At 37.3% G+C, this 27,426-nt stretch overlaps 1 protein-coding gene across 1 annotated transcript in view; it reads right to left on the reverse strand.

Moving 5' to 3' along the window:
• btv (dynein cytoplasmic heavy chain beethoven) overlaps positions 1–27,426 on the reverse strand; it is a 1,245,321-nt gene continuing 1,217,895 nt past the window's right edge. Inside the window, exons 75-76 of the mRNA XM_090394552.1 lie at positions 1,062–1,098; positions 1–150 (exon numbers count right to left, since the gene is read on the reverse strand). Of these exons, the coding sequence (XP_090250678.1) occupies positions 1–150; positions 1,062–1,098 (187 nt within the window). The remainder of the gene's footprint in view (positions 151–1,061; positions 1,099–27,426) is intronic.

The following is a 27,426-nucleotide window of genomic DNA, read 5'->3' on the forward strand; positions in this document are numbered from 1 at the left end:
TCAGAGAAAAAGAGCTACACCACATTGCAGCCAGTGATCCTTATCCTCTCCGCATGGGACATATAAACATGTCACAATCTTTTCACGTTCTGAGGTAAAATAAAGGGGCAGAGATATTACATCATCTTCACGATACGGAGAACGAGCATCCTGCAAATTAAAAAAAATAATAATTTAAACTTAACATGCTATCATCGTTAAGCCAATTAACAAGGATTAACTATGTTCAAGTTTTAGTATATTATATATATAAACCAGTAATTAGTTTATACAACATATAAACTAACTGGCATTACTAATTTTTTAGCCTTCATGTCAATAATGTAATGTGGCATTGTAATGTGGACATTATGATCGGAACCAACCAATTTTCTCCTGGATAACGGCAAAATTGATTGATTCCAATAATAATGTCCACAACTACACTCCCCCCTCACCGTCCTCCATAAAGAAACTACACCAGAGACTGATTAATCATAATTTTAATAATCCCATATACTTGAGGGGGGGACATTGGCTGTGTGTGTTTTCAGTAAACCCAAGCATGCCAAGGATTCATTACATTAGTGTGTGTAATCATCGTATCTAAGGAGGACTGATGTTTTTTCTAAGGTGAACTGGATCCTCGGTGTTAAGATGTATTGGGAAGGTTAATGGAGCCTTAAAGCTATGTGGCCAAATGGAGAACATATCAACTACATAGCACTGCCAAATTATAGGTCTGTGTGGAAAAGAGGTTAAGGCTTTCTTCTAAGGTCTCTATGAAGTAGTGTGTAGTGGGGAAAGAAAGTGGTAACTTCCATAGCTGTCCCCCTCTGTTTATGGAATTTGCTTTGCCAAATGAAATAATCCGAGTTCATGGTAAATTCTATAGAGAGGACAGCCAGGTCAGATGTATGACAGGTCATTGAGCCTGACATGAAAGGAAAGATGAGTGGAAAAAATGAACTCTGTATTAATCAATTTAAACATGTACAGCAAGGTTACTCCAAGTATGGGTAACTTTGGCCAGATTTTTTCAAAAAAAAGTCACGTGGTATTCTCAAAGCTTCAATCAATACATGAAATGGTGGGCCACTGATATCCCAGTCAGTAATTCTAGAGAACAATAAAATTAATTAGAGAATATGCAATAATATTTTAAATTATTATATTATTATAAATATTATAATATTTAAACATCCACAATGAGTCTGTGGATGTTTAGAGATAATAATAATAATAATGTATATAGCAAAAATCCCCACCCCCCCCCCCCCCCACCCCCCCCCCCCCCCACCCCCCCCCCCCCCCACCCCCCCCCCCCCCCACCCCCCCCCCCCCCCACCCCCCCCCCCCCCCACCCCCCCCCCCCCCCACCCCCCCCCCCCCCCACCCCCCCCCCCCCCCACCCCCCCCCCCCCCCACCCCCCCCCCCCCCCACCCCCCCCCCCCCCCACCCCCCCCCCCCCCCACCCCCCCCCCCCCCCACCCCCCCCCCCCCCCACCCCCCCCCCCCCCCACCCCCCCCCCCCCCCACCCCCCCCCCCCCCCACCCCCCCCCCCCCCCACCCCCCCCCCCCCCCACCCCCCCCCCCCCCCACCCCCCCCCCCCCCCACCCCCCCCCCCCCCCACCCCCCCCCCCCCCCACCCCCCCCCCCCCCCACCCCCCCCCCCCCCCACCCCCCCCCCCCCCCACCCCCCCCCCCCCCCACCCCCCCCCCCCCCCACCCCCCCCCCCCCCCACCCCCCCCCCCCCCCAAAAACAGTTCTAACATCCATTGTACCCTTTGAAACTTTTGTTGCCATTTTAGTATCATCAAATACCTGTCTTGTTTGATGCAGCATTCCTCTCTGTCACTTAAAAAAGTGACCATACCACCTTAGACTCATCTCCTGACACATTTTTCAAAGCTTCTTCTTCTTTTACTATGCCTTATTCCATGTTAAACGGGGTCGGTGTTCACATCTTTAATCTTCTTCTTCCAGATTCTGCGGTCCAGGGAATCTTCCTGACTCCATCCTTTCTCCCTAAGATCCTCTGCCACCTTATCCCTCCATCTGCATTTGGGCCTGCCTCTTTTCCTCCTTCCCTCCACCTCTATATGCTCCACTCGTTTACCAACATACTCCTCACTCCTTCTCTACATAACTGAACCACCTCAGCCTGCTTTCTTGTACCTTCTTACCGATTGGTCCCACCTTGATCGTCCCTCTGATGTAGTCATTCCTTATCCTGTTCTTCTTTGTCACACCACTCATCCATCTCAACATCCACATCTCCATGTCATGGAGCATCGCCAGCCTCACCACCATCTTATACAGGTTTCCTTTCATCTTACAACTCACTCTCTCTTGTCACACAGGACCCCTGCTCATCTTCCTCCAGTTCATCCAGCCATATGTTATTCGGTGCTGTATTTCCTCATCCAGGTCACCATTCCTCTCGATGACCGACCCAAGGTACTTGAATTTCTTCCCTGAAGTTAACCTTTCACCCTGGAGTCGTATGATCATATCCTCGTTACTCCTCGTTGATATATATTCAGTCTTTACCCGGTTAATTTTCATGCCTCTCTCCTCCAATACCTTTCTCCACTCTTCCAGGGTCTTTCCAAGCTTCTCTCGGGATGATTCACAGAGAACAATATCATCGGCAAACATCATGCTCCCTGCCGCCTCCTTCTTGACATCCTCAACTAGTACATCCATGACCAGATCAAAGAGGTAGGGGCTCAGAGTTGATCCCTACGACAATGGGGAACCCCTCTGTCATGCCAACACTAGACCTGACCTGAGTTTTTGCTCTCCTCATACATCTCCTTCACCAATCTCACGTACTTTTCCGACACCTCCTTCTTCCTCATACACCTCCATACCTCCTGTCTGGCCACTCTGTCGTATGCCTTTTCCAGGTCTATAAACACCATATGTAGCTCCACCTGCATCTCCCTATATTTCTCCATCAATCGCCTTAGTGCAAATATTGCATCCGTTGTACCTCCTGGCATAAATCCAAACTGCTCCTCACCAATTTTTGTTTCCTGCCGTATCCTTCCTTCAATTACTCTTTCCCATATCTTCAATGTGCATGACATCAGCTTGATCCCTCTATAGTTGCCACAATCTTGAACATCTCCTTTTTCCTTGTGGATTGGGACGAGAATGCTTTTCCTCCATTCCTCTGATATCTTTTCCTGTTTGGCTATTTTCCTTATCAGATCCCATAACATGTCTATGCCCTCACTGCCCCAGGATTCTCCACACTTCTCCAGGTATCTGGTCTGCCCACACAGGAAAAAACAAAGAATGGAAATTCTCAGTGCCCAATACACTTCCTCTCTGCTTATGTCCTGCACCGATCCTTCGTTTGCCTCTCCATCCTCACACCTCTCTCTTGGATTCTCCTCATTTAGTAGATTACGAAAATATTCTTCCCACCTTCCTCTGATTTTGTCCTCCTCTTGTAGTACTACTCCTATGGCATCCTTTATCTGCTTAACTGATGTTATGTCTTTCGAGGCCTTATCTCTAGCTTTCGCTATTCTCAACATTTCTCTCCAGTACTTCAACTGCCTTCGCCCTTGCCACAGCTCTCTTTGCACTTTTCTTTGCTAATCTATATGCCTCCTTGTCGGCTCTGGTTCCAGTCATGTCCTATTTTTTCTTTGCCTCTTTCTTTTCCCTGATCTCCAACTGCACCTCCTCATTCCACCACATGCCTCCTTATCCTCAGGCGGCCCCCTTTCCTGATGTTATACTGAGCACCTCTTCTCCAATTTTTCTAATATTCCAACTATTTACATCCCACCAGTCTTCCACATCCTCTGGTAACTTCATTCCTTCCAATACCTTTTCTTTAAACTCATTCCTTGGACCTTTCTCTTCCAATTTCTACCACTTTATTTTCCTATCTTCCCACCACTTCCGTCTAATCTTCTTTTCCCCTTGTATATCACAGTCTACCACAACCAACCTGTGTTGTGCCGCTACACTTTCTCCGTTAATCACTTTACAGTTTTTCACCTCAAAGTTTTTCTTCAAAGCTAATGATGTTGAATTCTTTTCTAATATCTTCACTTTTAATATGATTCAGCCACTGATGTCATCAAATTTTTATCAGAACTCTCATATTTGAGGTTTCTATTCTTTGATCAACTGCTTAATTGCTAACTCTCAGATCCCTAAGTTAATACTGGAATGAACTGTCTTGTATACTTCTAGTTTAGCATTTCGGCTAATATCTTTGTTATTTAATACAAATTTACTGAGCTTTCTCCCCACCAAACCAGCTTTATTCTATTATCTGTTTCTAAATTTTATTTGTCCTCTCTCTCTTAAAAAAAAAAAAAAAAAAAAAAAAGTGCATAAACAAATGGTCCTCTTGCTTAATTTCATGGGAGTAAATTAATGTAGTGCCTTCTGCATTAATATGAGATGACTATTTTTCATTTGCAAAACCACTTTCCAATACATTGTTTTTGTTTTACTTTACTCCCACCTCCCACATTACTGCAGCCATAGATTATTTCATCCTTTCATCCATTAGTAGCATATCTATACTTGCCAGTGGAAGCTGTATTAAAGTTGCTTTCTTGATGTAGATTCAAGAGATTGCCAATGCTTAAGTGGGTTCTTATATATATGTATATAGAGGCCTGGCTGGTGGCGTGTGTGAAGTGCGCAATATACACAGGAGCCGCAGAAGAAGAAAGGCCACCTAAAAGTATGAGATAAGAGTTTAAATGAACAACGAATGGTACATATAATAATGAATGTATGTCATCTTCCCTTTGGGCCCCTTCAGATCTTCCCAGAAACAAACAAATAAATTCTAAAATTGTATCCTGGACCCGGTTATATCACTGTAATTTTTGATTAAAATTTATGAAAATATACCTAAAATAGTTCTCTATTTTTTGATGTATCATAAATCAACTTATGATTAATTGTTGAGTTCCGTGTAAGGGCGCAACTGAATTTCTCATTTCCCATAACTCTGAAGATTCCTTTGAGAATTATATTTCCCAAGCAAAACGCATCACAATAGATGCAGATTTAACAGATGATTTTAGTCCTGAGTTAGATAATCGGATTTGAAAGAGAAAGAAATTCTTTGACAAGGAACCAGATACCCTGGAGCGTGTTGATGCAAAAAGGAAATTCAAAACCAAATTTTTCGACATTTTGTTCACAACAGCAATTACTTCAATAAAGGAGCGTTTTGATTCATTTAGTAACGTTTTGGAGCCCTTTGAATTTTTGTACAACATTATAGAATGTGATAACATGGAAGACCAACAAGTGGAAGAAAAATGTAGTTCATTAGCAAAAGCATTAAGTGACAAAGAAAACAAGGACATTGAAGCAGACGAACTGCAAATAGAGCTGAAATTATTATCTAGAAAAATTGAAGAAAATAGTACACCAGAAATCGTTTTGAAGTGGATTTATAACAACAACCTTGAAGAACGCTTTGCAAATTCACTGATTGCATTGAGAATGCTATTGACTTTGTCCGTTTCAGTTGTTAAGGGAGAGAGAACATTTTCTAAATTACAATTAATAAAGAACTACCTGTGATCAAGTATGAGTCAAGAAAAACTAAATGGTTTGACACTAATTTCAATAGAAAATAATATTGCTCAGTCTATCAATATTGATGTACTGCGACAGGATTTCGCTAAAACGAAAACCAGATGAGTCCCTTTTAGCAAAATTAATGTAAAGAATATTTGAATAAATCTCTTAACTTTATATTACTATTTTATATTATTTTGAAAATTTATATAACTTGAAAAAATTTGTATAAGCAGGACTGTAGGTAACATTATACTGTAAAGCAGTTTTCATTTGTTTTTCATTTTCTGTTCGTTTTATTCACCAAAAACTTTTTTGGAAAGGTGGCAAACATTAATCGCATGCACACACACACACACAAGAAACATACTATGCGCCGGTCCTGTGTGTGTGTGTGTGTATATATATATATATATATATATATGGGCAGGAGTGGTAGAAGAGCTTAGACAAGAGTTAATGAAAATGAGAAGTAAAATGAAACATCTCGAAGATGAGATTAAACACCTAAAGAAGATTACTAATTTATGAAGAGCAAAAGGCTTCAATTCGGCGATGTGAAATTATTTAAGTTAAGGGATACTACATCCCATATTGTTTCATAGCTGAATAAGAAATGCAAAGAGTTTCATGCCAAATATAGACTATATATATAAAGTTTCTATATTCGGCATGGAGCTCTTTAAGTTTCTTATTCGGCTATGAAACAATATGGGATGTAATATCCTTTAACTTAAATAACCTAAAGAAGAGACTGGCTGATGTGAATGAGGAGAAAGTTAGTGTTATAAAGAAAGAGCCAAAGGATAATTGTATAATCATTGTATATGGGGGATTTCCTGGTGGAACAATAAAACAAATAACTGATGCTTTGCAGAGAAGGAGAGAGCAAGCATCAGAATAAGTGGTAGTTGTGGGCACAAATGACTTAGTGAAAAAAATAATGTTGAAGGAATAGTGTAGATAGAAAAAGTTGTTAGTGTGTTGTCCAGATATGACAATAGCAAAATGAGAAGGGGGGAACAGAGATAATGAATAGAAGATGGCAAAGTGATTTTGTGAATTTGAAGCTGGAATGGTTTAAAGTTGACGAATTGCATTTGAATGGGTTTGGTGTTGGGCATTTAGAAAGGCTACTATTTGCTGAGAAGGCATAGAATCAAGAGGGGTTAATGTAACTAATGATCTAAGGGTACTAATGAAGCAGAATAGCACAGCTAAACTGGTTGTATGACAGGAGGAAGATGGATATACGAGGTTAAGGTGAGGAGGAGACAGATATGAATGGCAATCAGAGTCAGGATCAGGGAAACAGGAATGATTAGACTGAAAACAGAGAATGAGAGAGAGAGAGAGAGAAGTGTGGTATAGCAGCTAGAATAGAGAATGTTGGTGCTGGTAGAATGGCTTCAAAGACACAGGGATTGTTATGTTTGTATACAAATGTAAGGAGAATTCAAAATAAGAGAGCTGAGTTTGTCACACTGATTGAGACAGTATGGCCAAAGATAATTGGTATAAGTGAAACTTGGTTGTCCGAGGATGATGTGATGTCACGAATATAAATTGGAGGATAGGAAGGTGAAAAGAGGAGGAGGGGGGGTGGGAATGCTGTTAATGATTGCAGAGGAATTGTATCCAATTTCCACATGTACTACCAATTTTCACTTTGTGGAAATTGATAATATATACACAGATTTTGAATCAGTGTGGTGTGAAGTTGAAATTAACAGGCTAGTGTCTCACAGAATGCTGTTATAGGCCAGAGAATGTGGAGAATATTGACAATGAAATATTTAGGGAAATTGGTTGGACATGTAAAAAGGTGATCCTGATGTGAGACTTTAATTATAGGAATATAGAATGGAAGGGGGAGATAGTATACAGGAACAAGGAGAGTTTGCTGAATATCTTAAGCAACTAGAGGCTCTAGTGTTTTGGATTTGGTGATAACTTCACAAGATGTAGTTGTTAATGAGCTATTGACACTGCCATCAGATGGTATGAGTGATCATGAGGTGCTTGTTTGGGAAGTGGTGAAACAAGAAAAGGTTGCTGGCAAAAACGGATGTATGTGGAAGTACAAGGTAGGTAATTAGGGGAAGCTCTGTAGTCAACTGGCATCAATATGTTGGGTAGATGAGCTGTGCAGAAAAGATGTTGCCAGTGCATGGAAATTCATAAAGCAGTATCTGACAAAAGCAATGTATAACTGCATACCAAGGGTTAATTAAGCAAGTAAATAGAGTAGGAGTGAAATGGATGAACTGTGAAATCAAGCAAGCTGCGTTTGAAAAGAAAATGCTATGGAGGAAGTACAAGACAGTTGGTGGTGGTGATCAGATCCATGAAGAGCATAAAGTGCAGGCTAAGAAGGTGACAAATATGGTAAAGAAAGAAAAGGTGCAGTATGAGAGGAGACTAGCTAGACTAATTCCAGGGAATTCTTCTGCTAGATGGTAGGCAAAAGAAAGCAGGTTGACAGGTTGGTTGTTTATGACAGGTGAATACTGATTGCTAGTCATGGCAGAAGAGTGACCATTGCAAAGGAAGGGTGGAATTATTGAATGAGCACTTTACCAGCATACACCATACTGGTGTAAATATGCATTGCAATATGTAGAAGGGAAGAAAGTATTAGGAGAACTGGAAGTGAAAGAATTAGAGTGTATCAGGTGTTGATTCGGTTAGTGGCTAATAAGACTGTGGGAATTGATGACACATTGCCATGTATTCTTTAAGGAATGTGCATAACAGTTAGCTATGCCTTCTGGTTATTTAATGAAAATCTTGCAGTAGGTAGGGTTCCTAAAAAAGAGTGGAAAGAAGGCAAAATAATACCATTCCACAAGCATGATTCTAGGATAGAACTTTCTAATTACAGACAAGTCTGTATAACTGCAGTTGTAGTCAAGGTGTTGGAACGATTGGTTAGGAATAGAATACAAGATTAGGTTGATGGATACAGTATTATTTATGATGGTCAGCATGGATTTGTAAAGGCTAGGTCTTATTTTAACAATTTACTGCATTTTATAGCAAGGAAAGAAGTGTATTAGATAAGGGAGAATCATATATATGTATAGTAGTATTCAGGGCTGCATTAGGTGCAAGCTGGGCCTCACTCTCTATGAAGCCACATATTAAAACCTTACATTTGAACAAAATTTGAAAATTCAAGAAAAAAAAATTCTTCTATATATTCTTCTATAAGTAAAGTGAAAGAGCATAAAGTTGTCTTGTTCTGTTTGCACTGATTTGAAGAATAAAAGGCAGCATATTTACTATTACTAAACAGATTCATTGCAAAGGCTGATCTCTGGTCATTTCAGAGCCGATTATTTTTGCACATGTGAAATTCGTTCTTATTTTTGAGAAGAGACACAATAAATAAATTGTGCAGCACAAAACAATCAAATATCGTAGGACAGTAAAGGAAATTCCAAGTAACACAGTACACATAAAGACAAGTGACACAAGTTAACAGCTCTAAAATCGCTGTTTAGGGATTAACAGCGGAGGGGGTTAATTGCATGATAAAAGGTAGATACAGATGAAGTTTTGATCCATGAAAAATGCTTTGGGTGGTCTGGCTATTTCATCCACAACCGGCCGAGGTTGTTAAAGTGTACATACGAACGACACGTAACAACTGATAGTTGTTACGTGGCTAGTATGTACACTTTGGCTAGTATTTGTAAAGCAGAATACAAGCGTAAATACTAATTATATGGTTAAAGTAGTTGTCGCAGTCAGTAAGAATATATTTTTCCATTAAATTATTATTCTTATTTTACTGTTACACGTTTATTTTAACAAAACCAAGATACTACTGTTTCTATTTTTGCATTTTTTTAGCTTTTAATGTAATTATTTTTATGTTTATTTTGGATTTAATAAATATTTATTTCGCTTTTGATAGTATAATACACATAATGATGCCAAGAAAGTTTGAATCCGGGGCTAGGAAAAGAAAATGGTTTAGAGGAAAGGAAAAACAGCTAATAGTCAAAAGGGGGCAATTTTATCTTTCTTACGTTCTTCTGAAAATGAAGGAAAAGAAGAATTTCATAGAACTGAAGTTGTACCTCAAACTTCTCGGAATGAAAATGAAACATTGGTATCAGTATCAGGAGGAGAGAAAGAAATGAAACAAATCAAGAGGGTTTTGAAGAAAATTTTCAATTGGAGTCTGTACAGCAAGCAAGCTATCTCTTATCCTAGTGATAGCAGTATGGCAAATTAGTATTAATGAACAATTTATCGAGCATATTTTAATAAATATGCCTCAGAATGTTGGTAACAATGAAAATTTAAAAAAAAGAATACACAGAATGTAATAGAATATATGTCAGAAATGTAAATTAATCACATTTTTACTGTAAAAAGGTGAATGGAACAAAGGAGAAACGGGAGTGGCTAATTTTTTCAAGAAACAGCAAAGCAATTTACTACTTTTAGTGTGACTTTTTTCTTGACTACTTATATTAGAAACTATTACTCATTTTAGTAATGTTAGTCAAGTGAGTAATATTTATTATCCAACTAGTTTCACTGATTTTTGCTATCGGCATCTTCAGGGATACAATTGGTAAGCGATATGAAGGTAACAGACTAAGTTTTAACTGAAAGTTCTAATTCATACAAAATTAGTACTGTGCATGAGACAATACGCGTGTCACGGGTACATGATTTATTTGTTGAGAGACTTGATGTAATTGGTGTGAAAGTTCATTTCTTTGGTGTTTAGTGATCTAATTAAAGTTTTCCAAATCTCCGGTAGGATTAGACCTTGATTCTTATTTAGGTTTCCTGTTGAATGGGCAACTATACAATATACAATAATCTGGAGTATACAATATACCATGTTCCTGTAGTGTTAGTTACATTGGTCAGACCTCTAGAAGCTTCAAAACGAGACAGAAGGAGCACATAGGCTATGTTAGAAACAACAGACAAGATATTTCAGGCCTTTCTTCACTTCGCCACTACCAACCATCTTATTGAGTGGGATAAGAATCATATGCTCTATATAGAAGAGAACGACCATTCCAGAACCTTCAAGGAAGCTGCTATAGTCGCCCGTTCAACAGGAAACCTAAATAACAATCAAGGTCTAATCCTATCAGAGATATTGAAAACTTTAATTAGATCACTAAACACCAAAGAAATGAACTTTCGCGCCAATTACATCGTCTCTCAACAAATAAATCATGTACCCGCGACACGTGTATTGTCTCACGCACAGTACTAATTTTGTATGAATTAGAACTGTCAGTTAAAACCTAGTCTGTTACCTTCATATCGCTTACCAATTGTATCCCTGAAAGATGCCGATAGCAAAAATCAGTGAAACTAGCCAGATAATAAATATTACTCACTTGACTAACATTACTAAAATGAGTTAAAGTTTCTAATTTACTGCTTTGTTTGTAAATTGTTTTCTAAGTCAAATAATAGCTTAATGAAGGGTTTTAATGACTGGAGAAACATAACGCAAACCTTATGTGATCAAGAGCATTCTACTGAGCATATAAGAGCAATGTGCATGTATCGCAAAAAAAAATCAAGTTCTGTAAATAGTCGAACTTATTCTGAATTGATGAAACAAATACAATCTGAAGAAAGTTATTGGAGAGAGGTTTTAAAAAGAATACTAGCTACCATTAAGTTAGTGAGTAAACTATGGCTAGCAGTTAGAGGCAATACAAATGATATTTTTTTCTGATTTTTGTGGAAATTATTTATCATGATTACATTATTTAAGTGATTTGATGATTTTTTAAAACATTACATGAAAATGTATGACAACTGTGGTTCTGGGACACCAAATTATCTTTCTTACCACACTTGTGATGAATTCATAGCATTAATAGCTAATAAAACGAGAAATATTAATATCAGAAATTAAGGAAGCTGTTTATTTTGCAATAATACTTGATTCAATGGCAGAAGTTGTCTGACTAACTAACTATTATATTTAGCTACGTTACCGCAAATTCTGACATTAGAGAAACATTTATCGGTATTCATCAGTATTACACAACATAATTCCTTATATTTAGAAGAGGTAGTATTAAAAAATTACAATTATCTTGAGAGATAAAAATGTGTAAAGGGCAAAGCTATGATAGCGCTGCCAATATAAAAAGTAAACTATATAGGTTTACAAGCTACGCTGAAAAAAACATAGTCCATCAGCACATACCATGATCTAGTCATTCCTTAAATTTAATTAACTAATTATTATTATTATTATTACGTGACACCTCCAGGGAGTCCAAAGTGTGGTGCCCCTCCTCGTTGAGGAAGGGCACCTAGTCTACAACTCTACATCTCCGCCCCTCAATCCACCAATTACAGTGAACCGCACCATCTACTACTCACCACCACTAAAATTTTCACAGATAATTACAAAAATCCATGCCCACGGAAGGATTTGAACCTGCAGTCTTTTGGCTGGAGAGCGGATATGTTAACCACTTGACTATATGCCGTGGAATCTTGTCTGGAAGCAGTGCAATATTTTTGTTTCATTCAAAATGTATATAATTACTTTTAATCTTCAACAAGAAGATGGGGTATACACCTTAAACATGTAGAAAAAATATCTTTATCAGTTAAAAGACTAAGTGAAACGAGGTGGTCCGTAAGAGCTGATGTTATATTGGCTTTGAAATGGGATATAAACAAATTAAAGAGGCATTACTTGAACTATCCATTTCTCCTCATGAAAAACCTATTTCTAAATTAGTTCATCATTGGCTGAACATTTTGACAATTCAGAAACAGCAATTTTAACAGTTGTGTGGGACAAAATTTTACAACAAATAATTGCTACTAGTAAATCAATACAAGATCCCGATATGGATTTGTTGTTAGCTAATAATTTGTTACAGTCTTTAGCTGATTTTATTTTAGATATAAGAAATACTTTTGCTGCTATAAACAAAGAAGCAAATTTATTAATAGAAGAGAAGGAAAGAGTGAAAAAACTAAAAAAAATGTGTGATGAAGTTTCACAACCTAACGATGAGATTATATTACATGGGAAAGAAAATTTCATTGTTAATACTTTTAATGTCATTTGTGATAAGCTAATTTTGAAGATTAACGAAAGAGCTAAAAGCTATTTAGACATATTAGATATGTTTGACATTTTTTTTTGAAGAAAGATATAAATCAAGACAAGTACAAGACTAATATTAACAAAATTTTACAAACTTATTGACGAAGTTAAGCAATTTTTAATAATGATAAAGGAAGAAAATTCTTGAATTAAAAATATGCACAAATTTATAAATGATGGGTCTACTTTTCCGAATGTAGAAACAATTTAAAAAATATTTTGATGATGCCTATTTCAAATGCAAGTACTGAATGCTCATTTTCAGTGTTGAAACGAATAAAAAAATACTTGCACCAAAATAAAACAAGTGACCAATCATTATTATGCACTGAATCAGATGTAATGGACTCGATTAATTAGGATGACATTATAGGTATATTTGTGGAATTCAAAACCAGAAAAAAACTTTTAGTTTTTTTTTTTTTAATTTAAATTTGTAATGATTTATTTTTATACTTTTTTTAAATGCAAATATATGTATACCAATGTTGTGTTATTTTTATTTTATTAAAATGAGTTATTATGGAAATGTCGACTTTTATTTTCAATAAACTAAAAAAAAATGCGTATGAATTTGATTAACTGAAATGACTTGTTCTTTTGAGGCCTCATAATGATGTCGCACCTAGGGCCTCCAAAAGTATAAATGCGCCCCTGGTGATATTCTTGGACTTCGCAAAAGCATTTGATAGATTATCACATGATACTTTGGTGTACATGCTGCAGATGATGGGAATATATTCGTTAGATGGATCAGAGATTGGTCTCTGAATTATACCAGCAAGTGGTGTATGATGAAGTAGTGTCTCAAAACAGAAGGGCAACCAGTGGCATGCCCTGAGGCATGCCACTGGTCTGTTCTTGGACCCCTGCTGTTTAACTTGTGTGTAAATGATGTATTATATAGACTGATTAGAGGGTCTTCAGTTGTTTGCAAGTGATGTAAAGTTGGGGAGAATTATAAGTAGCACTGCTGATATTAATTCCCTTCAGGAAGAATTGAATAGACTTTTTGACTTGGACAAAGGAGTGGGGTTAGAGTTTCAATATTAATGAGTGCAAGGTGTTGCATTTTGGATTGCAGAAATATAAGGCTGTGTAAAAATTCGATGTTGCAAAATAAATCATCTAAAAACATCGACTTTTTACAGTAGGAATTCACCTGAATAATTTTTGTAAAAATGTATATTTTAACCATCTATGCAAAGCCATCTGAATAAACAGCAAAATAAGTCCAAAGGGGAATTAACTCGCTCATTGTTTAAGAAGGGATGTAGAAGTATTGCGAATAAGAGCATCGCCCGAAATTCGGCATATCTTTTGAAGATTGTGTGCAAGACCCATTGCAGGTGACCTTCAAGGTCAATATTGAAAGGGTGCGGCGTGGATCAAAAAGGAAAGGCCCGTAGGCAAGATTAAGGCGGTAAAGGGTGTAAGTATGATTGTCGGCGAATTTTCGAGAAACATAATACAGGGTTCTCCAAACTACTAGCAAGACTCGCACGTGGATGCTAGGGGGGGTCCCAAAAACTTAATCAAAGTGCAGGGACTCTGGTGTATAAAAGGGTTGGTTCGAAGATGAGAGAGGCTTCCTTTTCTTCATCCTGAGTGATCCATCCACGAGAGATCGAGGACGAGGTGTCGTATTTTCCAGTGGGGAAGATGGAGAGGCCCGTCCACAGATAGTCGTTCCAGTCACAGTCGAAGATATCCGAAGGCAATAAGTTAAGGAGAAATCTTGCTGTATTGGTCCTGACGTCAAGGAGAATTCTAAAAAGTGGAGAGAAACCCCACTCAAGTGCCGGAATAAGGAAAGAAGGACGGAAGACACATCCAAGATAGAAAGAGACCGATGTGAGTCTATTTTTTCATAGTTTGTTTGTGATTTAAGAAAGGATTCCCTATCGAACTGCTAAGTTGTCTGGTTTAAGGAGATAGTATTTAGAACGTTAACATTTCTCATAAAAGTGTAAAATAGCTAATGAGTGAAACATGAGCACAGCTCAATATTTTCTCCCTGGGAGAAAATATTGAGCTATTGAAATTTCTTTGATTGATTATATGTGTACTTACGATTGAATTTTATGATAGAGTATGTTCCTGATGTCATACCATTGGGATGTTTGAAACTCAATGAGGTAGATTGTATAATATTATTGCCTAAATTATGATTAAGTACTTGAAAGGAATGAGATTATGAGAGATATATTTGTATACATGTATGTTGTATTTTGATAGACCCTAAATTGGGAATGTTAAGTGCACCTAATGAATTCATGTTATGTGTATAACTTCCTGATAGTTTTAATATAAAGCATGCTGTTTGAAAGTCTAAGTAAGTAAGTGCGAGAGAATTCAATAGAAACCAAAGTTGAGTGATTGAGAAAGACTAAGAATTACCTTCCATAAATGAATCTTGTGATTTCATGTGATGTATAATTATTTGATCAGAAATTAAACTTGTCGTTATTGTTGATAAAAATAGTTGTTCGATTCAATCTTTTTGCAATGTGCTGATTCAAAAATAAACTCGGACCTGATAGTGGAACCCCAATGATTAGTAGTGATTTATGAGTAAATTTTGCCATGACTGCAAACCTTGGCTGAAATAGGATAAATGATTAATTGATCAACTAGGATATAAAATCTTTCTTTTGTTAGGTGATTTTCAGAGGTGCAGTCTTCAATCAAATAAATATCTGGGGATCCCAGGCAAGAAAAATTATAATTATGGTAGAACAATAAAGAAGGGAAATGATAGAAAATGAATATTAAGTTGAAGAAACATTTAAAATACAAGAATATATATAGAAACAAACCTCACAGTATTACAATGGCACAGTCATCAGGTACTGTACTACAGGAAGTTGATGAGATAGACCTCCTGCAGTACTGTGCTGAGGGCAGTCTTCCCAACACAGTTTTTAGGCAAAACTGTGTTAGGAAGACTTCCAAATAACATGGTAAATGAAATGAAAGAGAATTTGGATAATTAAGGGATGTTGAACATAAGTTGATCATGTGTTCAGGCTTAAAGGAAAGTGCGGGGATGATGGGAGTCAATTCAGTGCCCATTTTCATGGGCACTGAAAATGAAATTCGAGGAGCAGGTTCTTTGCATGGAGCGTGGTTGGTAAGTGGAATGCACTGCCTGAGTATGTGTGAATGTAGACACTTTGAATCAGTTTAAAACACGATTGGATAAGCATCATGTGCAATAGTGTGTACTCCAATGAGTCTCTGACTCCATGGAGGTTGGATGTTAATAATAATATTGATGATGATGATGATGCCAGCCTGGTTGGCTGAGTGGTTAGCATATCTGCTCTACAGCCAAAAGGCTGCGGGTTCGAATCCCATCATGGGCATGGATGTTTGTAATTGTCTGGAAATACTAGTGGTAGTGGTGACAGGTGGTAGATGGCGTTGGTGTTGTAGTTTCGGTTAGTTGTAGTTGGTGGATTGAGTAAAACACATATAGAAAAGTTACAAATCAGAAAGTGACCAGAGTGAGTCAGACTATGAGAAAGGCATAAGAGAGATTGAGAAAGAGTAATCAGTAGCTTGTTTGCAGATAGCATCAGACATTTTTAGAGAGAGATGTTTAGTGACCCCCCCCCCCCCTCAAATACTCTAAAGTAGGGTGGATTAAGGATTTATGCAGTATTACAGTTTTCAGGCAAAAAGTAATAAGTAGTAAAGGATACCTAGATTTTTGGAGATAGAGGAAGCATGGATGTGATATGTTTATTGCCAAGAAAAGTAGAGCTGTAAGCTAACCCAAAAAGGGAGATATATGATCTTGTATAATGATTTTGGGTTTATCAAAGATGAGGGGAAGTGAAGTATCCTTCTTGCATGAAAAAAGGCAGGACTTTTAGTAGGCTTGTTGACAAAGTTGTCTTCATCTCACTAAAAATGCAAAGAGAATGCACTGCAGCTTAAAATATTGTAGCACTGCAAGGTTTGTCATATTGAAGATGGGGAATGGAGTTACTACGATCAGCAAAATTATGGATAGGAATTTGAAATTAGTAAGACAAGGTCATTTTTATGAATAGGAGACAGAACATGGGCAAACGTCAAACCTCTACTGCACTCTAGTAATGGCAAAGAAATCTGAAGAAAGGATGACATCTACCATGATATATATATATATATATATATATGTAGAAAGTATTTTTACCTTGGGTATAATAAATGTTAAGAATACCAAGTAAATTTTTAAAACCTGGTTTTACTCCATTTCCCAAGTAAGCAAACAGACAAAAAGTCAAGTTTGCGCCTGCAATTGATGCAAGTCTAACTGATCCTACAGGTAGTGCAAGATCAGGGCAACTAGTGATCTTGCACTACCTGTAGGATCAGTTAGACTTGCATCAATTGCAGGCGCAAACTTGACTTTTTGTCTGTTTGCTTACTTGGGAAATGGAGTAAAACCAGGTTTTAAAAATTTAATTGGTATTCTTAACATTTATTATACCCAAGGTAAAAATACTTTCTACATTTATATCTCCTCCAGAGATTTTTATTTAATAAGGTTAAAACACCTTATGGCAACTTGTTCTGGTAAAATACTTACGAGCTCTGTATTACTAAATCTTGGTATTTTCTAGCCTAGCTCCCACTGATGAGGCCTCAATAAAGGTCGAAACCGGTCTGGGTAGTGGCCCCTTGCCTTTAATACAAAACATCATACATCCCCTTCTTGGAGATGTGTTTTGGCATTAAGGGTAAATATTAAGATTAGTGATCGGAGCTTGCCCCACCTTTACCACGAGTTGCCCTGATCTTGCACTACCTGTAGGATCAGTTAGACTTGCATCAATTGCAGGCGCAAACTTGACTTTTTGTCTGTTTGCTTACTTGGGAAATGGAGTAAAACCAGGTTTTAAAAATTTACTTGGTATTCTTAACATATATATATATATATATATATATATATATATATATATATACAGAACAACCAGAGAGGAAATTGGCAATGAAAACTGGAGAATATGCAAGTGGCAGGATAGTAATTTAATAAGTATGCTTCTGTGGAGACCTATCAAATCCCTGGAAATGTCTAGCACTAACAAATGAGTTTAACCAAACATTTCCATAGGTTGTGCCCAGAGATGGGCAATGTTAGCAGGGCTGTGAATTGAGTATGATGGAATTTATACTGGAAGTCACTGTAATCAGTGACCTTCCGGGTGGCAAAGACATCGATTGTTGATGACTTTCCAGATTATGTTCAATAGAACCGGAGAGAGAGAGAGAGAGAGAGAGAGAGAGTACAATAAGACAATAGACTGATGGCTAACTATTACTTTCTTTAGAATGGGCTGAATAGGCTTGTTTCTGTGCTGTATGATAGATAGATGGGATGAGTATGAGAGATTATGGGATTGGTATTAATTCTGGAGCACAGGTTTTCAGTGCAACTTGGGGTGGAGAGGATGCCATCAGGACTAGAAGACCTGTGGATATCTACAGTCTCTTGAGTGTAATGAAGAATCAGAGAAACATCAGAAGAATCTTGAATAGGATTCTTCTGATATTTCTTTGATTCTGATGTCCTCTCTGATTACTGTATATCAAACAAAATTTTAAAACAGAAATCATACACATTTATAAATGAATAGATACAGTAATTAATTTTATATGCATCCAGCCACACAGTAACAGTCTGAACACCCACCCACACAGACAGACAGACAGAGACAGACAGACGGACAGACAAAAGGGAATGAAGAGTCATAACATCTAATATTATGAGAGTCTAACACAATTAATTTTTCAGCACTATCGATCAATTACTTTCTTCCAAGTTGCTCTATTAAATGTCAGGTTGCTGATCTTATCTGATCTGATGAGCTGTAAAATCTTGATCTTTAAATTACATTAACCCACCTATATCTTGTCTTTCATAGGGTCTTTTCCTGCCATTTAGCTTTACACACTTATTTTGCTAGTCTTTCATCTTCAATTCTGTTTAAGCAACTATGCTATTGTGATGTTATCTAACTCCTAATTTTCTTAGGACTCTTATACCTACAATCTTTGATTAAGTACTTCATTTCTAACTCAGGTTTTCATGTCATATGTTAAAACTAATTTACATAATGTGTTTGTACCACTTAACAGGACATTTGACTGATTCCTCTTTTATTCCATATAAAATATAAATATTCAGGCTAACTTTCTTTCCATACTAGCCTCACATATTTTCTATTACCTGTTTCCATATTAATTTGTCATCTTCACTAAAAATTGTGACTAAGTAGTTAAATTGTGTAACCTAGTTTTCTATAGGTTCAATACTAAGAAAGCAGTCAATGTTTTCAGTTTCTATTTTCAGAGTTTTGAGTCTTTTTAATGTTTTGTTTGATTTGGATGGAGATTATTGAAGACTTGTAGCAAATTTATTTAATAAGTTAATGTAATTTACATACAAAGAACTGAGTTTAATATCTCTTGTGTGAATTTCAGGATTGATATTGCTCCTTCAAAATAATGTAGATTATGAATAACAGCCAAGACAATATACAACTCTACCTCACACCTGATAATATACCAAACCATCTTCCTTTACCTTCTTCAATTCTAAATGCTAATTTTCCAATTTATATATAAGCCATTTATTGCTCTGTATGAACTTCCAATTACGCCATACAGATTCTTAAAAAAAATAAAAAAGATTTACACCCGACATATCTCGAAAAAACTTGGTTCCATATGATATGCTCTCTTGAGATCAACCAGGCTTAAATAAGATTGTTGTTATTACATTTTAACAATTTTTAAATAATTAATTCTTTCTAATAATTAATATATCTATAATAAGATATCTAATATATCTAAAATAAGATATTAATATATCTTTCCTGTAATACTCAATAAGGAAATTTATCTATAATTCTCACATTCAGTTTCATTTCTGGTTTGATATATTGGCATGATGATAGTGCTACACCTGAATATCATCCACTCCAACTTCCTTTTCATATTTTAGGTAAAAAGGTGAAATATTTTCATATTTCACCTTTTCTGCCTTAAGCAATTCCTGCTGGATATTTTATGTGATTGTGCTCTCATTTGTTACTTCATTTTGCTAGTGTCACAAGAGAAGTAGCAGTATGTAAAGAGGGTTCACATTTTAGATAAGTTTTTGAAATAATTAATAGTATATAAGTGTGTGTTCAAGAGTAAGGGTTGCTGTAAAGGTTGCATGTTCACAGTGTTATTAGTGTGTGTGATTTTTTGTTTAAGTTTATTTTTGAATTCAATGAAATTAGAGCTTCATATAGTAACCAGTGAAGGAAAGATGGTGGCATCTTTGTCCATGCAGGAATTCAATTTTGATTTCAGTCATTTTGTGAAATGTGAGGTTTTGTTATAGGTACTTGTTTGATCATAAAGATAAATTGTGGATATTTATTAAGGTGGATGGAAGGGGATGTGTGTGTGCAAAGTGTGAGCTGAATGACGATGAGTGCTCGTCTGATAGTAAAGGACAATGTAAAAGAGCAGCAAAAAATGTTAAAATCGTTTTGAAAAAGAGAATGAGCGATTTGAGAAACTTAAGAATCGATGGTAAGAAAGACAAATTTCATGTGAATGTAGCGAAAGTTGAAAAACAAAGTGCAGTTAAAGATAAGGTGGCAAGCGGCGTTGAGTGTGAACAAGTGTTCGCAGTCAACGCTTGTTCGCTTGAGAAAAATGAACGAGAGCAAAAGTGTGACGTAAGGTTTGAAAGAATGAATGACAGCAAAAATGTGACACAAGATTTGAAAGTTGAGTTGGTTAAGGGATGAGGCAAGAGATGAAATGGATGTGGAAAAGTTAAGAGAATTTGAGATATGTATGGAATAGTGAACAGGATAATAAAAAAATGGTATAAAAGAGGTAATGAAAGACCTGCTAGTGGCGGTGTATTGTGATTCAATCGTTAAAGGTGTGCTGGATGAGAGGATGCACAAAGTATGTTTTACTGGAGGTAGAATGAGTGGAGCAATTGAAGCATTAGATATGAGAAGTAGGCAAGCAAAAGAGTTGGTATTTGTAATAGGTACAAATAACTTGACTGTGAATAAAGAACACATCAGACTAGATATGAGGAGGATGTTGAGAAGGAAAACAGAGAATAGTGTGATAGGAAAGGTAATAAGCATGTTTCTCAGGTAGAACAGTGGTGAGATGAGGTGGAGAGCAAGAATTATTATTATTATTGCTATTATTAGGCTCCATGGAATCAAGAGACTCATCGTGGGAGGACCTTACCAGGAAACACACAGTCTATCATACCACTCTTTGAACTCATTGACCGTTCTTGTTCTCACCACTTTATCAAGCAGTGCATTCCACAGTTCACCTACCCTCCATGCAAAGAAACCACTTCTCACCCTGTTGCTCAGAGCTTCCTTTCATAACTTCCAAGGATGGCCCCTTGGCATCGCTCCTTCCCACTGTTCCACCAAATGAAAGAACTCCCCAGCATCCACCTGGTAACTGCCTCTCAACAGTTTAAAAGTCTCAATCATATCACCTCTCCTTCTTCTATCCACCAAACTCTGCAGGCCACATTCCTTCAGCCGATCCTCATAACTAACATTGTACACTCCTGAAACCATCTTTGTTATCTGTCCCTGCACTCTTTCCACAGTTAATTTATCTTCTTGAAATCCTGACGACCAAATTTGAGAACAATACTCCAAGTGTAGTCTGATCAGGGTCTTATATAACAAAAAGATAACTCTTATATCTCTGCAGGTCAGCATCCTTCTCAGTATTGCCAATCCTCTAGGTTACCTTCACTGCCTTTGCAATATGCCCCTTAATTTCAGTTTTCTATCAATTATCAGATTACCAGATCTCTTGTCTCCCCTCTACTTCCTCCAGTACAGCTCCTTGAATCAAGTATGCAGCCTCCCATCGACATATCCCAAACTTCAAGACTTTACATTTTGCTGCATTAAACCGACATCCCCCATTCATTTGATCATCTGCCCAGTTTATTTAAATCCTCTTGCAGGGCTGACACAACTGCACTATTACTAATAACCCTACCCAGCTTCACATCATCTGCAAACAACTGAATATACCTTCGCAATCCATTAGCAATGTCAGTGATATAAAGGTTAAACAATACAGGTCTCAGCATTGAGCCCTGTGGAACCCCACTTGTATAACCTTCTGCCTCCTTGATATTGCCCCACCATACACAACTCTCTGATACCTATCAGATAGCCAATCCTGAATCCATTTGACTAACCTGACATCTAAACCAATGTGCTGCAACTTAAGTATCAGCTTATAATGTGGCACCAGGTTAAATGCCTTTGCAAAATCCAAACAAAATCACAGTATATGCCTTGCCCTCATCAACTGCTCTTGTCACTTTATTATAAAAGGCAATCATATTAATAAAGCAAGAGCACGCTTTAACAAATCCATGTTGATTCTCACAGATAACATTACCCTCATCTGTCCAACGCTGTATATGGTCCCTCACTAATTTCTTCAAGACCTTAACAACTACTGATAACACACAAACTGGCCTATAATTAGACAATTCCAGTCTGCTACTGCCCTCATGCAATGGCACTATCTTACCTTCCTTCCATTCCTTGGGTACCCCTCTTACAGCCAGACTTTCATTGAAAAGCCAGGTACAAGGAGCTGTCAGTTCTTTAGCACATTTTCTGAAAACCCAGAGTAGTCAGTATTTGGAACACACTCTCCTCTTGCACCTCTAAAACCTCAAACCTGCCCTATCCCTATAGTATTAAAGCTTACTTTTCCAGGATGAAATACTCCAATAAAGTGTTCATTGAACAACTCTACTATGTCCTCTGCATCAGTCACTCTGTTCCCATTTTTATCTCACAATGTCATTCTTCCACAATAATTTCTCCTCCTACCTATTGGCCATATAGCTAAAAAATTCCCAAGGATTTTCTTTGGATCTTAATGCCAATCTCTTCTCATATTCCAGTTTTGCCTTCCTCACCATACTAGTCACTCTCCTGGCCTGAATCTTATATTCTTCATGCATCTGCTCTCCACCCCTCTCCTTATTTCTCTTCCATAATCTCTTTTTCACCTGCAGTTCCTGTTTGATATTGTGTCATCCACTTTATACCAATTGTGTTCTCTTCTTCACTCACGGAATACGGCTTACTATTGATGATAATAAATATTCCGTTACAATTTCCTAAGCACTAATGATATCTCGCCCTTCTAATTTCTCCTTCCATGGAACTGTTCCAAGTTGATATGTAAGACTATTATAATCACCTGCCTTATAATTCTACATATGTTCCCTTTTCTTTGATACTCCTGTATGTCTATTCATCTTCCAAGTCAAAACCACATGGTCACTCTCTCCAACTGGGGGAGGGGATGTCATTTCAGTTATTATCAGCTCTTCTGATGCTACGCCCAAATCCAAAACTCTTGAACCTCTTGTTCCCTCTATTATATGTTGCCTAAGACATTTGTCCACCAGGAATTCTAGAAATCTCAGTAGTTAAAATCTCCCATAACAATCATTCTTCTTGCATTTGCCAAGTTCAACTGCCTAAACATCTCCTGCTCCCCACCCTCTGTGCACTTTGGCTTGTAGCAACACCCCACTAAATATTCCGTCTTGCCCACCTCTACTTCACACCATATGCTTTCAAAACCATTAATGTCACTGCCTTCCAAAGCCTCCACTCTTAGAGGACATAAATCATCACTTATCATAAGCAGTACTCATCCACCGGTTTTTCCCTTCCTATCTTGCCAAAAAATGCTGTACCCTGCTACTTCAATTCCTGTTATTATATCATCTTCTGTCAACTATGTCTCAGAGATCCCAATAATCTTTGGCCAGGCTGATGCTATCAGTGCCACCAATTCCTCTCCTTTATTCTGGATACTCCTGGCATTAGTATAAAGCATAAAAATGTCACTGCTTCTATACTTATCATTATCCCCTCCAGAACTCACTTTACTCAGTGTTATCTGATGTTGTCCCAATTCCCATTCCCACAAGAGGCCACCCCTGCTACCATCCACCCTGGGAATTCTAGTTCGCTGCACTGACACACTAACTTGTTCAGAAAATAGCAATCTCTCCAAATGCCTACATCCTTCCTCGTTCAAATGCAAGCGGTCTCTCACATACAGTTCCTTTCTATCCTCAAATGCTCTCCAAACATCCACATATTTCAATCCTCTGTTCTGACACATTCTGGCTATTATGTTATTCATTATTACTGCTCTTCTGCTCAGCTCGTCACTATCATACCTGGCAACACACGCAATCTTTCCTCTCTGTGTTTTCTTTTATGCAACCTTAAGCAAGAATCTCAGATCTCTCTCTCCCCACGTGATTTACATTGCCTCTCAAGTGATTCGTATCCACCATCACAATCATCTCATCCACCCTGCTTAATTGCCATAGCCACACTCTCTATTGTTCCTCTAGGCAAACACTCCTCTGGCATTCTATCTTGCACACCATGAATCATCGAGTCTCCATACATCACAGCTCTTACCACTCTGTTCCTTGATTGCTCACCTGCATCCCTCACCCTTCCTCCTCTAACTCTCTCACTCTGCATTCTCCTGCTTACCTGTTGTCCTGGCATTACTGTATCCCTGGTTCCAGCACTCCTGCGCATTCTTCTTATTCACTCTCGCTCTCTGTTTCCATTCTCTCCTATTCTATCATTTCCATAACACTCTCTCTCTCTCTCTCATTCCCTCTCTTCTGCTGTTTCTATTCTCTCTTCTTCTATCATTTTCATATCTCTCTGTCATTCCCTCTCTTCTATCATTCCCATACTCCTCTCTCATTCCCTTTCTTCTACTCTTTCTATTCTCTCGTCTTCTATCATTCCCATAAGTCTCTCTCACTCCTACTCTGATTCGCCTTGCATTTATCTCTTCCATTCGCCTAATCTCATCTCATTCCCGTGACATTCCACCATCTCTTTCAGCTCATCTCTCTCTGCAAGTTAGGCACTCTTACTCGCCATTCATCCTCCCAATCATGAAAATCTCCGAAAACTTCACAATCGTTCAAGCATTCCACATATTGCCAACATTTCATCATATATGCACTCCACCTTCTCTCACCAGCCACATATCCAACTGCTGGGTTGCATACATGCCACAAGTCCCACATGCCAAAAAATCCTTGGGGGAGGACTTGGTGACATGCCATTTGTAATTGGAGCAGCGGCAGCCGCCACCATTCAAATTGTGCCATGGAACTATTACACCTAAATTCTAAATACTATGTTATATGCTCTACTGTAAGCTAATTTACTTACTCAATATAACCATAAATTATATTTAACTATACTAAATAATGAAAACTTATCTTCTCTTCCACCGCAGATGAGTCCGACTCTGATCTTGCCTTCTTGGTAACCCAAAAATAAAAAAAATGCCTTCTTGGTAACCCAAAAAAAAACACAATATAAACATCATCATCATCATACGTATCAAAGATTTAGGCCTAGTATGGCCTGTTTTCCGGCCTTAGAAGTCATTGTTGAATCGTTTAAGAGGACGTCCTGGTTTTCTTTTTCCTAATGGCTTGTACTTTAAGGCTTGTTTTGGTAATCTTTCTGTTTTCATTCTTTGAACGTGTTCCATCCATCTATGTTTATATTTTTTAATTTTTTCAATTACTGGTTCTTGGTTTAATTCTTTCATAATATCTTCGTTTCTTTTGTGATCAAATAGGGTATACTTTGCAGTTTTTCTCATAAACTTCATTTCTGCTGTTGTTAATCTTTGTTTGTCTTTTAGTTTTATTGTCCAGATTTGGCTTCCATACATTAAGACCGGTAGAGCTAATGTATTGTATACTCTTAGCCTGGTTAGTTTTTGAACTATGTTTGGTTTAAATATAGAGTTAATTACTCCTGCTATTTTTAAATATTTTGCAATTTTTATGTTTATATCTTTATCATTTTCAAAAGTGATCATACATCCTAGGTAGTTAAATGAATTCACCTGTTCTAAGATCTTGTTATCTAATACTACTTTAGTTCTTGCTGGATCTTGTCCTTTAAAGGCCATAGTTTTTGATTTTTCCATTGATATTATCATACCATAATCTTTGGATATCTCATTTAGATTTAAAATAGCTTTCTGTAAGTTATCATCAAAATTTGTAATTATTATTTGGTCGTCTGCAAAGAGAAGAGTGTTTAAGTTAACTGTAGGTGAAAGTTTAATTCCGTGATGTAAATTTTTACTACATTTTATTATTATTTCATCATCATCATCATCATCATCAAATTCCTGCCATGTACCCTCAAAGGGTGTACAGGATATGACAGTACTACATGAAAAATTACATCATTACTAACTTCCTATCTACAATTTTCCTCCAAATCAGTCTGTTACTTGTCAAAACTCCAACATTATCAGATTTTATATTTCTATCGTCTAAGGCACTTTGTACCGTATCAATCCACCTATATCTTGGTCTTCCTCTGGGTCGTTTTCCTGCCAACCTGGCAGAGAACACTTGTTTTGCTAATCTTTCCTCTCCTATTCTATTTAAGTGATTAGCTCTGAGATTAGCTCTGCTAACGCATTCCTGGATGCTGACAATGTCAAGTTCTTTCCTAATATCCTCATTTTTAATATGATATTGCCATTGATGCCATCTGTTCATGCCTCTAATCTTTCTCAGGACTCTCATATCTGCGGTCTCTAGTCTTTGGTCAAGTGTTTTACTTCTGACCCAGCTCTCAGATCCATAAGTTAAAATTGGTTTGAACACTGTCTTGTATACAGCTAATTTAGTGTTCCGACTAATTTCTTTCTTATTCCATATGAATTTATTCAATTGATTTCCCGCCATACCAGCTTTGCTGATTCTGTTGTCTATTTCTATATTTAGTTTACCATCTTCAGTAAAAATTGTGCCTAAGTAGCTGAAATGTTTTACTTGTTCCACAGGTTCTCCATTCACAACACAGTTGACATTTTCAATGATTCTGCCTATTTTCATTGTCTTTGTCTTTTTATTGCTGACCTTCATACCATATCTATTACAACAGCTATTCAATTTAGTCAGAGAATCTTGCAGACTTGTAGCAGATTTATTTAGAAGTATAACATCATCTGCATAAAGCAAAGAGCTGACATTAACATCTCCAATTTTGATATCAGGTTTAATACCACATTCCTTCATAATGTGATCATATAGATAATGAATAACAGAGGGGATAATGTACATCCTTGTCTCACACCAGATTTAACATTAAACCATCTTCCTGTACTTCCTTCAATTCTAACTGCTGACTCACAACTCAAATAAAGACTAAGTATTGCTTGATATAATGCCCCATTGACACCATATAACTGCAGCGTATTGAATAGCTTCTCTCTTGGCACCTTGTCATTTGCCTTTTCAAATCGACAAAACTTAAATACAGATCTTTGTTATATTCCCATGCTTTCTCGACTATTTGCCGTAAAGTGAAGATCTGGTCCTGACAGCCTCTATTTGGCCTGAATCCAGCTTGTTCTTCACCAAGCTTTTCTTCCACAATTCTTCTCAACCGTTTCTCAAGTATACTTGCACAGATCTTGCCAGGAACACTCAGTAGGGAAATACCTCTGTAATTCGCACATTCAGTTTTATTTCCCTTTTTATATATGGGTACTATGAGAGCTCTACTCCAATCATCGGGAATTCGTCCCTCTGTCCAGGCTTTCTGAACTATGCAGTGCA

Source organism: Typopeltis vanoorti, chromosome 6, assembly GCF_054136105.1.
Source record: "Typopeltis vanoorti isolate ZY-2024b chromosome 6, IOZ_Tvanoo_1.0, whole genome shotgun sequence".
NCBI classification, from domain to species: Eukaryota; Metazoa; Arthropoda; class Arachnida; order Uropygi; family Thelyphonidae; genus Typopeltis; species Typopeltis vanoorti.